The 13,225-nt window shown below is 33.1% G+C and overlaps 1 protein-coding gene across 1 annotated transcript; it reads left to right on the top strand.

Moving 5' to 3' along the window:
• The first annotated feature begins 928 nt into the window (after nucleotides 1-928).
• LOC125275509 (GTPase IMAP family member 8-like) lies at nucleotides 929-8,523 on the top strand. Its single transcript, XM_048202504.1, has 3 exons — nucleotides 929-995; nucleotides 3,391-3,992; nucleotides 7,261-8,523. The coding sequence occupies exons 2-3, from the start codon at nucleotides 3,407-3,409 to the stop codon at nucleotides 8,466-8,468; spliced, it is 1,794 nt and encodes a 597-aa protein (XP_048058461.1). The 5' UTR covers nucleotides 929-995; nucleotides 3,391-3,406; the 3' UTR covers nucleotides 8,469-8,523.
• The last annotated feature ends 4,702 nt before the right edge of the window (nucleotides 8,524-13,225 follow it).

Below are 13,225 nucleotides of genomic sequence, written 5' to 3'. Positions count from 1 at the left end.
AGCGTTATCAAACGCAGAGCGAGTTCCCTTTCAAAAGGGAACAGAGGAATACAGGACGAATTAACTGAACTCAAACACTAATCAAAACAGAAACCATGGATACAGACAAGTGGCATGAAACTAAGAACAAAGGGGAACATGTGACCAAAGAAAAACAAACTTTAGACATATACAACTAAACATGGGTGTGTTTCCCAAATCGAACTATGGTCGCAAGTTCCGTCGTTACCAATAGAGTTCAATGGGACTTACGACCATAGTTGCCTAACGATGCTTTCGGGAAACACACCCCAGAACAAAACACACCTCAAACCATGACATACATAACGTTCCCTAATGGTTATTTTTAGGTTATTAATTTGCAACCATAAAATAACATTCCAAAAATGTTGCAGGGTGGTTATTTTTAAAATAACCTAAATAATAACTTGTACAGAACATTTTAAAGTTATCTAAAAATAACTACAGTAAACTAAAATAACTAAAATACAGAATGTTCCCTAAATATTATTTATTTTTAATAACCTTGTAAACTATCTTTCCAATTAAAATGTTGCAGACATTTACTACAATAGAGAAATTAGATAAACCAAAAAGAATTTTTAAGTTATCATAACATTAATTAATTATAATAATTTTGTTGTAATGCTGGTAAGACTTTTTATCTGGTTATAAAAGTACCTGCCAAAGGTTACTTGTCCGAAGTGAATAACTATCGGAGGGAACAAACAGCTAGATGAATATGCGTCATGATTTTAATGGACAGAAACACTGATGAAAGTGAAGAAACTCATATAGATTTGGAACAACATAAGGAAGAGCACAAGACAACATTAACACCAATCTGAAATGGCTTTGCTCCGCCTTTCAAAATTCTTAAACTGAAATAATATAAAGGCTGAAATGAAAGCAAACATTTCAGACAACCTGTGTCTGTAGACAGCAAAACAAGTTTCTGGCATCAAAACCTGTATCTTGAAGTACATTTTTGACAGGTAAGATTAATATCTAATATAACCCTTTAAGTCTATATTGTAATAGTTGATATATTGTGGAAATTACTGAACATATTGTTTTATTTTTAATAAAAAAAAAAAAAATATATATATATATATATAAACATATCTATCATGTTATTTAGAATTATTTTTGACTTTTTTCATTTTTGTGTCTTATAATTTGCACTGTACCTTAAGCATGCATATTTATTTTGGGGAAATTATGGTCAGGAACTGCCTTTGTGACATAAAGTGCCTTAATCTTTATTCAGGAAGCAGACTTTAATTAGAAATACTCATAACAGGATAACAGGAAAAACTCAGAATGCAACCACTTGACAAATAATGAGAATGGACAGCAAATAAGGGAAAACTTAGGGTGAACTGTTTTTTTTTTTTTTAATATAAATTGCATTTCCTGTCTTTTAACTTTGTAAGATGTAATACTACAGTTGAGTGTTGTGTAGTAGGCCTAATATAATCAAGAGAGATCACATTCAAGTAACTCACACAGTCTCTTTACTAGCACTGCATGAAAAGAAAATAAACCTTCTTTCCTTACATGCATACCATTTCCCACATAATACAACAACTCCCTCTAGTGGGCATTTACCATTCAACATTGTTAAAAGGGGGGTATCACACAGTTTCTGCCAATCTCATGATAATCTTGAGTACCTATAAAGTAGTAGTGCATCCTTCATATCACCAAAACATCTTTAGTAGATTTATAAAAGATAAATACGCTGTACCGAGTATTTCCGAAAACAGCCGAGTGCCTGGATGCGTGTCATTGTGAGCGGAGCTAAAGAGTGATGAGCTATCACGTGTACATGCAGCTTTTGTGTTTAGATCGTCTACAAGCTATCAATGGTCAGCTAAACAACTGTATTTAAACAAACAATACACCATCGCATTATCCCTGGATAAGTTTTGAATCACTATAATGAATATAGCGTATAGTGAATGATGAATAATGAATTTATCATTATCATGGATCATTATCGCTGTGACCGTTCCATCTTTCAGTTCCAAACAATCTGTAAATCCAGTGCTGAACTGGGCCTTGTTTACCGATCCTGAGGACTCGAGCAGCCACGGAAACCAACACGGTTTTTTTTTCCCTCACAACCCAACACACCATAAACCCGAATTCACATTGATAGTGCCCTTGCTCTCTCGCTCTGGTCGACGTGAATGGGCGGCCTTCCAGGAGAAGTGCCCATTAAAGGAATTCCGCCCCCATTTACGTCACTCAGACTGATGCTCGAAAAAACCTGAAAGCTGTGACAATTTGGAAGAGACTTTCTGGAACAGAAATACTCAGAAATATAAAACAAGAGGAGGAGGAAGCCAAGCGAGAAACAACAACAACAACCAAAAAAGGGACAAAATGTGTTACTTTCTGTCAGGACTTTAGAATTTGAAATGAAAAGTTGATTTAAAAAAAAAAAAAATGAATACATGAATAATAAGTGTTACAGAGCTGTTTTTCATTAAGTTGTTTTTCAAATAAAGGTTTCGGAGTCAGTGATATCAGATTGTTTGCGTTTTTTTTAATTACTTACCCTGTAACTACATGAAACAAAAGCATATTTCCCCATTTTTTTAAAAAAAGATTGCATCTATCTATCTATCTATCTATCTATCTATCTATCTATCTATCTATCTATCTGTCTGTCTGTCTGTCTGTCTATACTTCATAACATTATGAAATTTATGTATAATCATTCATCATGTAACTGATGGATTTGAAATTTACCTCCCCCCATCCCCACACAAACTATGCCACTGTTCGTAATTATGCAGTACTTTCTGGGCTGTAATCTAAAGCGTTACTGTGGTTCCTTATTACAACTGATTAAGATTCATAGCTCAGAGGGCCTTGCAATTGATTTTGGAAGGGAGAGAAACTTTTAATGATGTAGAGAGGAAGATGTTTCAGAATGTGACCTCATCATTCCCCTACATCATGTTGTACAGTATGTGGTCACTAATAATGTGTTCTGATATATGTTATTTACAGAAAATGAGCCAAGGCCAATGAGTCTGAGTTAAAATAATAATAATCATATCATTTTTATTTTGATAAAAAATGAAAACGGGTCCCACAGACTCAAACACCATACAATAATTAAATAATTAAAACCAGAATAATTGACATAGCAACACTGAATTACTAGACTAATTAATCAAGATTAATCTACTAATTAATCTACATTTGAAGAATGTAGACCATTTCTTTCTTCCTTTTTTTTTTTTTTTGAAGGCTTTTTTTACGAAATTATGAAATTTCATATTATTTTGCAATAGAAACACCTAGACAACTTAGGTTATGTCCCATAATTATATCCTTTAATTATTTAACCATGTTAATATTACTTATTTCCAGGCTATACAGAATAAAAATGGACACAGAGCTAATGCAAAATCTGTGTTTAAATCTGGTCTTGCTGGGAAGAACGGGAGTTGGGAAAAGTTCATCAGGAAACACAATATTGGGACGAAAAGCTTTCATCTCAGAGAGCAGCTCCACTTCTGTCAAACACAATGTAGCTGTTGAAATCGGTAATATTTGTGGATTACCGATCAAAGTTTATGACACACCAGGATTTTCTGATACAGAGTTGAGTAAGGAAGATCTTTGGAAATATGAAGAAATTCTTCGGAAATGTGAATCAGGCCTGTGTGCGTTTCTGCTGGTTCTCCAGGCAGACAGATTCACTGAAGAAGATCAGGAAGCTCTGGAGAAGATTGAGGTGCTTTTGGGAGCAAAGCATATACAAAACACCTGGATTCTCTTTACAAGAGGAGATGAACTTGAAGAAGAAAAGAAGACCATAAATAAAGTCATCAAAGAAACTGAATACTTGAAGACCCTTGCTCAGAAATATGAGGGCAGATGCCATGTGTTCAACAACAAGCATATAAGAAGACATGATGATCAAGTGAATTCTCTGATATCTAGAGTTTTCCACAGAAACATAGAGACTCGTAAGTGTATTTATATTCACATTTACAATGATTTTCTCAAAATCCCTCCTCGTTTCCTTGCTCCTCCGTCCTCCATACTATGACCCAGAAACCAATCGAGCTCTCTAATTGCACTGCGGGAGGCGAGGATCGAGGAGTGAGGAAACTTCCTGAGGATTCATGAATCCTCCCCTTTCATATCTGTCACAATAATTTAATTGTATGCTTTAATGTATGCAGTTTAAATAAACTTTACATCTCATGGGGGCATCATGCTTTTAATCTTTTTTTTAAATAACCAAACTTTAACAACATGTGGGTAGATCCCTCGAGTGCAGCTGATGACGCTTTGAAGTAGGGCTGGGCGATATGGCCAAAAAGTCATATCTTGGCATTTTTTGACTAAATGGCGATATGTGGTATATATCTCTGTATTTTCTACATTTTTCTATTTGGATTTAGAAAAAAATAAATCTGTATTTACTTGTATTTGTCCTACAAATATTGTTTATATTAAAAGCTATTAATACAATATGTAACCATGTAGTCTGGCACACTAATAGGCCTACAATATGTGCAAAAAAGAGAAAGTTACTTTACATTCTAACATTGCAACTGCAACATTACAATCTAAAAATAAAAATAAATAAAATTCACTAGACTAAAAATTAAAATAATAAAAGCACAGACTAATTAACTATATATTTATACATATTATTAGTTGCTGCTATCATAAAAATACACTTGTAGGTTTAAAATCCTACATATGGCATATTTAATATTCAACAACAAAATTTGTATATTTATAGTCTTTACTGCACATTTTAAAACATAAAACAAGTCTACTGTTAAAAATAAAATTAATCAGATACAGACAATCTTAGAACTTAAATCTGAACAAAAGGACCATCAAAGTAGGTTGCAGCAAGGAAGCAGGATCTAATTGCAGCAGTACTTTTCATCATAACTAAACAGAAACTCAGTATAGCTGCACGGGTCCGACGAAAAAATGGCCACGCTTCATACAGATGTCTTTTGTTATTTTATTTGCTCGCTCTCTCTCTCTCTCTCTGCAGACACCGTGAAAACTACAATAAATAAAAACAATTTTCATATATGCATTTCTCAAGTTTCTTGTGATGTCCACTGATATACAATTGAATGACGCAACAAATACAACAATCCGTAATAACACGTTACATATTTGTGCAGAGTGACATAAAACAACATAATAAACAATATACACAAATACAAAGTAAATTACCGTGTGCGCCTCCCAGACCACATGCAGATTAAACAATTATCTTGAGGCTTATGTCCCGCAGTCTCTCTGCATCTGCTCCCAACTTAACAATGGTCATGTTACGCATTACGTTTCTTAAAGAACCCTTTACATTAAACATTTCAAGGGAGTAATAATACCTATACATGTCACATTTGTTTTTAAACAATGAATGAAATAACAATGGTAATTAATTTATAACCAAATGTTCAAAAATATACATTTGAATGAAAACTGTCTTTTGACAGTTACACACAGGTAGCATGAACAGAACAACACACTATACACAACAGAGAACTAACAAAGGAACTGAACAAACACAGGGCTTAAATACACAGTGAATAGAAGGCCTAATGAGACTAATTAACAGGACACAGCTGAACTCAAACACTAATCAAATCAGAAACCATGACAACAAACAAGTGGCGGGAAACAAAGAACAAAGGGGAGCATACGATCAAAGAAAAACACTCTAGACATGGATGGACTAAACAGAACAAAACACAACTCAAACCGTAACAAGGACGTGCTCTTCCCTATGACAATCATGTTCTCATTATATATGACAGATTATTGCTGCACATCTTGCACTTAACTGTTTTACATGATCAAAGTGATTCCAGACATCACTGCATGCTTTCAAATCCAATTTCAATTTATTTTGCCAGGCTTTGTCTAACACTAACAAATCGGACCTCAGAGACCGCCCCAAGTTCCGCAATAACCAATAGTTTTTATGATTGATTGTCGCTGTCAAAAATGAGTAGGCCTATTCCCATCCCTAAACTGTGCTAGTATATTCTTTTTAGAGAGAAGAGCCTTGTTCCTGGCAACTATTTCAAACAAGCCATTTTTGTTCAGTCTTACTCAAATTGACCTGTTTATCGTTTAACACTTAACATGCAGAGGCCTGCAGAGATTTAGGTATTGGATGTTTTTTTATTTTTCTCAGCATTGTATAATTAAAGCTGAAATCTGACTGATGATGACAACACTGAATAAATACTATCACTAGTGATCATCAAATCCTTTTAACAGTTTATTTTACACACTTTGTGTTTAAATCTTACACTTTTTTTCACAAAACCTTTTTGCTCTCTAGAAACCCAGTCAGTTTTGGTTAAAATTCTTTAAAAGGCTTATAAACACTGAATTATTACCAACATATGAAATTAAATTAAGGACATGCATCAGAAAAATTGGGAATGTTGGACAATAAATATATGATTATAACAGCTTGATTTTGCAGTGTTGTCTAATGTCTGTTAATTATGGGATAATGGACACAGCAATGCATCATGTGTTATACGATCATTATGTTTGTAGTGTGATCCATTAAAGGGTTAGTTCACTCAAAAATAAAAATTCTGTCATTTATTACTCACCCTCATGCAGTTCCACACAAATACAATGCCGTTCCATACAAATAGCTTTGACACAACACCTGAGGTAAATATTTAAAAACTGCCAAAAGCTACAGAAAAAAGAAGCAAATGGATCACTGCAATTCACAGAAACAACTCGACTCCAGCAGATAAACTTGCAGTTATCATTTTGTGTCAAATTGTTGGATTTTGAGGTAAAATCATACCGCATATATTGTATTGTTATATATTATGTTGACAACTCATCAATTAAATATTTTCCATCTTATATTCTGCATAATTGGGTGTTTTTAAATAAACAACACTGACAAAAACTATAAAATTATATATATTTTTAGGCTGGACAATATGACGATATAACATTGATATAAGTGATTACGTGGATTTAAACCTACCTATATTGTAATTATATAAATATTCACAGGCAGATTTGCTTTATGTATTTCCCAGCCATCGAAATAAGTCACATATAAATGTCAGGAAACACGGCTCCTGGCTGCATGTCAATATCCATGGATTAGGTTTATTTGACAAGTTGTAAGGAACACATTCAATTCCATGTACAAAGTAGATGGTATAAGTTGAAGTATAAGTGTGATCTGTTTTTTCCCCCTCCATATAGTGCCAAAAAGACAAAGAACTTCAGTCAACATCCCTGTCAACCGTCATTTATCCAGAAGAATTGTGCTGCTGGGTAAAAGTGGTGTTGGGAAGAGTGCAGCTGCAAACACAATACTGGGACAGACAGTGTTTGAATCTACAGTTGGCTCAATTTCAGTGACCCGTGAATCTTCAGTGAAACATGCCACTGTTTCAGGCAGATCTGTGTCTGTAGTTGATACTCCTGGATTATTTGACACACAGATGAGCTCTGAGCAGTTAATGATGGAGATAGCCAGAAGTGTTTATTTATCCAGTCCTGGACCTCACGCTTTTCTCATTGTGTTTCCTGTGAATAGATTCACTCAGCAGGAGGAAGAGATTCCTCAGATGATTGAGATGTTGTTTGGTGAAGAAGTGTTGAAATACTCCATGATTCTCTTCACTCATGGAGATCAGCTAAAAGGAAGGTCCATAGAAGAAATCATTGAGGAGAACAGCAGATTAAAACGTCTAGTTGATCAGTGTGGAGGCAGATTTCACGTCTTCAACAATGAAGATATGAATAACAGACAGCAGGTGAATGATCTACTGCAGAAGATTGACACAATGATAGAGCAGAATGGAGGAGGACACTACAGTAATCAGATGTTTGAAGATGCTCAGAGATTCAGACGAGAGGAAGAGATTAGGAGATTAAGACAGGAGACAGAACAGAGAATCAGAGCAGAGATACAGCACGAGAACAATGAGAGACAAGAACAAGTGGAGATTCAAAGACGAGAGGAGATTGAGAGAGTGAGAATGATGACAGAGGAGAGAATCAGAGCAGAGTGTGAAACTCAAATGGTGTCTGAAATGAGAAGAGTTGAGAGACAGAGAGAGGAAGAGGCGAGAAAACAACAAGAGGAGAAACAAAGACGTGATGAGATTGAGAGAGTGAAAAGGCAGAAAGAGGAGAGAATCAAAGTAGAGATACAGTATGAGATTAGTCTGAAACAACAAGAGAAAAAACAAAATACAAAGTGTGAAGAAGGAAGTGGATTTAAGAAGTTTTTTTCCAAGTATTGGAAACACTTTTTAATGGGCATTGCAGCTGGTGCTATAATTGGTGGTGGAGCTGGTGGAGCTGTTGGTGGAATTGTTGGTGGAGTTGTTGGTGGAGTTGTTGGTGGAATTGTTGGTGGAGTTGTAGCCTTAATTGTTGGTAAAAGGCAGGGGCGTCACTAATGGGTGGAAAGAATGTTGGGTAACACTTTACAACACTGGTGCACTAATAGGCATTAATTCATGCTTAACTAATGCACAGATAATCATGTGTTAATGTATGACTCATGAAGAACTAAACCACTTATTAATGATTACTGCATCAGTAAGATTCTATCTGATTAAGTAATATATGAATTGTTGTTAATTAAATGTGTCATGATGTATTGATTCCTTAATAACATATTTTATTAACTAATATTGTACATTAATGTGTTAACTACCACAATGGGTTGAAGCGATGTAGTTCAACTTCCAGTTGTCTGCTTTAATTAATCATTAACTAATGATTTGTAAATGTATCATTATGTTATGGCTTTACTTGTTGAGGCACATGACTATTAACTAATTGTTAAGTAATATGTCATTAATGGGCTTTGATGGTTGCACATGAAGTGAATGTAATGACAGAGAATGTGTCTGAAGGATGGGTAAGTTGCACACACATATATCAGAACAGCAGAATCTAAACTACAGATTGATGTTGCACTGATTTTAATTTGGACACGGCCATTATCGAGTCATGCCGCAACAGCTGTCAACACTGGACATGACAGACCATAGCACATCCATTTGTCCTTCATAACAGAAGTGACGTTTTGTTGTGTTGTGTCGTGCCGCATCCAGTGTAGAATCACTATCACTGATTATAATGAGTTCTATTGTCTTTGTCAGGTCTTGACACAGTGTTACATGTTACATCAGTGTTCTGCCTTTGAATCCTTGACCTTGACAATTCCTGTGCCATGAACAACAAGGTTCTGGATGCAGCAGTTTATCTGGTACAGTGGTAGTAAATTGTTGGAAATTGAAATCCATGGCTTAGTGTAGATGTCAAAACTATATGACATATTACTTAACAATTAGTTAAAAGTCATGTGCCTCAACATGTAAAGTCATAACAATGATTTGCAAATGTATCATTAATGATTAATTAAACAACTGAAAGTTGAAGTACATGGCTTCAACCCATTGTGATATAACACATTAATTTACACTTTTAGTTAATAAAATATGTTATTAAGGAATTCATACAATTCATATATTACTTAATCTATTAATCATATAGAAACTTTATTAGTTGCTGATGCAGTAATCATTAATTCATGTTTTAGTTCTTCATGAGTCATACATTAACACATGATTATCTGTGCATTAGTTAAAGGTGCCCTAGAATCAAAATTTGAATTTACTTCGGCATAGTTGAATAACAAGAGTTCAGTACATGGAAAAGACATACATTGAGTTTCAAACCCCATTGCTTCCTCCTTCTTATGTAAATCTCATTTGTTTAAAAGACTTCCGGAAAACACGCGGATCTCAACATAACACAGACTGTTACTAACAGTCGGGATCATTAATATGTATGACCTTAATATTTGCATATATACCAGCTCATGTTCAAGCATTAGACAAGGAAAGGCAGTATTAACGTCTGGATCTGTGCTGTGATACTTTTAGTGATATTTGTAAATTGTCTTTCTAAATGTTTCATTAGCATGTTGCTAATGTACTGTTAAATGTGGGTAAAGTTACCATCGTTTCTTACTGTATTCACAGAGACAAGAGCCGTCGCTATTTTCATTTTTAAACACTTGCAGTCTGTATAATTCATAAACACAACTTCATTCTTTATAAATCTATCCAACAGTGTAGCATTAGCCGTTAGCCACAGAGCATAGTCTCAAACTCATTCAGAATCAAATGTAAACATCAAAATAAATACTTTACTCACATAATTCGAAGCATGAATACAGCATGAATGACAAACATCTTGCAAAGATCCATTTGAGGGTTATATTAGCTGTGTGAACTTTGTACATACACTGTATAGTCAAGAGCTCATGGGGCAGGAGGCAGCGCGCCGCCCCTTTAAATGGCACGCTGCCTCCTGCCCCATGAGCTCTTGACTATACAGTGTATAAAAAATCAGTGTGTAGTTAATGAGGCCCCAAAATTAATTTAAAAAAAATCTATGGGGTATTTTGAGCTGAAACTTCACAGACACATTCAGGAGACACCTTAGACTCATATTACATCTTGTGAAAAAGCATTCTAGGTCACCTTTAAGCATGAATTAATGCATATTAGTGCACCAGTGTTGTAAAGTGTTACAGAATGTTGTAATATCATGAAAGATAATATTAATGCCAACCACAACATAGGTTGAATGTAATGAGTCAAAAGATATAAAGAAGAAATTAATTAACTTTTGATCAGAATTTAAAGTTTCTGTAAGTTTTCTACAGTCATTTATCTTGGTGGTTTATAACATAAATTGGTGATTTTAGATGATTTGTTGAGTTAGTTTTATTTGTCAGTTAACACTCACAATCAGTAAACAACAAATCAGAAATACTTCCAGAAGAAAAGTAAACCAAATCTGATCAAATCAGATTATATCTGTGCATTATACAGCAAAAGGTCTATGGGTATGCAATAGAGCCAATATTTGTATCTGTTCCAGTCTCAAAATTATTTATATCTGTTCACTAGGAGCATGTTTTAAATGTCATTCTGTTCTCTTTATAATTTTCTTTTAACATATATACCTTATATAACAAAAAAAAAAAAAAAAAAAAAAAAAAAAAAAAAAAAACACCTAATTGTTTTTATTAAAATTACAATTAAGGATTTTTTTTATCTAGGGAAGTAAGACTGTTGAAACAGTCACATATATTAAACTCTTTAGCTGAATAGAAAACATGAAAGCTGAAAGAAAATATTCAGTGATTGATTAACCAATGTGTGACAAGTGCCTGCAACAAAGGTTGGAGTAATGGAACAGTGTCTAGTTTAGTGGAGAACAGAATAAATACTGGCAGTAAATAAATCACAGAATCATGTAAGGAAAATACTTATTTTGTAATTCAGCAGTCACATAAAAGACATGAACTATAATTTGAAACAAAACAATAAAATTGATACACAAAATATGAATTCTGTGTTGTCTTTTTTCCCTCTTATTCTATTAAGATTTGAATTATTTTTCCTTTTGAAAGAATTCAGTGTATTTTATCTCTGTTTACATAGACTGAAGGAATTTTAAAGACTTACAAAATCATTTTATTTAGTATTTAGCTTCACTAAGCTAAGTCTTCTGAATTTTAGAGTTTAACCTGTTAGCTGTCACTGGCCCACCGGTGGGCCCACAGCCATTACATATTTAAAACAGTAATATTCTATAATAAACCTAAACTAATCTTGACAAACTATATATCATTTGAAAGCTTAGAATCTCTAGTTTACATATTTGGTAACTGATTTTCAAAATATATTACAGAGAAGCAGTAATTTATCAATTTGCAACAAGCATATTTTCATACTCATAAGGCGCATTCAGACCTTTATTTTGAAATAGCAATGAACATGAAAAACCATTAAAGATTGGTTGAAACATGTTTGTTTTCATGCCAAGAGTTCAAAAGATAACATCCATTCAATTTTTTGAGAAAAAAAGGTCTGAAAATGTTTTTAATAGAAAAAATATATACGTTTATGATTGTGACGGCGATCTATAACCCAAATACATGTTATTTTTATGTTTATTAGAGGCTGAATTCATATCAAATTCTGCCAAACCTCCCATACTTCTTCTATATAGGATGTCTACTTCATAAATTGTATGAAAATAATGGAAATATATGGTTCAGATCACTCAAACCATATGGAAATGGAGGCGCCTTTATATGGTCACCAATGGAGCTTGGTTGTCATCTAGTGAAAAAGTGTGGTACTGCGCCCAAACAAAATCTTACTGAAAGCTCATTTTTTAAGATATCAACCTGAAATTTGAAACACAACTTGTTCAGAATTTTGGCTTTGATTTCCTAGCAGCTTTAGAGTAAAACTGGTTTTGTAAAATATATATTTTATATAAAATATAAAATATTATATTTTTACATTTTACATTTTCATAAACTTAAACTTATATAACTTTTTTTCTGTTTCACTTACATAAGTTATTTCACTTCTACAATAATCTGCCAAATTTCATCTTTAAAACAAGACCAGCCTTATACTCCAAAGTATTCTTGAATTACAACCATTTAAGTTTGGATAGTGCATTTTCTTGTCTAAAAAAAAAGTATACTACTATGTTCATATTTCAGTATTAATTTTTATACTTGAAATATACCTTTAACTGAACTTAACTCTTTCTGTTTAAGATATATTATATATATATATATATATATATATATATATATATATATATATATATATATATATATATATATATAATCATGCTTTTTTTAAAATTAACATTTGAATGTGGGTAAGTTTTAAAAAAAAAAAAAAAAAAGAAACAATGTAAACAAAGAGTTGAAAACTTTGTCTGGATGGTTTTTCACTGATGGGCAGGAAAATCAGTCAGTTGCGGGGAAAGAGGGAAGCAGATTTGAAGTAAATTTCTATATACAGTGGACTAGCCTACACAAACATTCAGATACTCAGAATTAGGAACATATCCGTTTTCTTTATAAATCAATATTGTCAAACAATGTAACCCTAGTTTAAAAAAAAAAAAAAAAAACTATAGCAAAATCTATTTAAAATACATTTATTTAATACTAAGTATACTTTAAAACTGTTAACATATTTATTAAGTGACATATCATTTAAGACTTACTGATATAAAATTATAATTAAACTTTATTTAGAGTATTTCTTTATTGCACAATGTACATTTCTAATATGCCTAAAAAGTGTTTTAATTTCAT

Source organism: Megalobrama amblycephala, linkage group LG9, assembly GCF_018812025.1.
Source record: "Megalobrama amblycephala isolate DHTTF-2021 linkage group LG9, ASM1881202v1, whole genome shotgun sequence".
NCBI lineage: Eukaryota > Metazoa > Chordata > Actinopteri > Cypriniformes > Xenocyprididae > Megalobrama > Megalobrama amblycephala.
The sequence above is the reverse complement of the archived record's forward strand: the minus strand, read 5'-3'. Positions and strand labels throughout refer to the sequence as shown.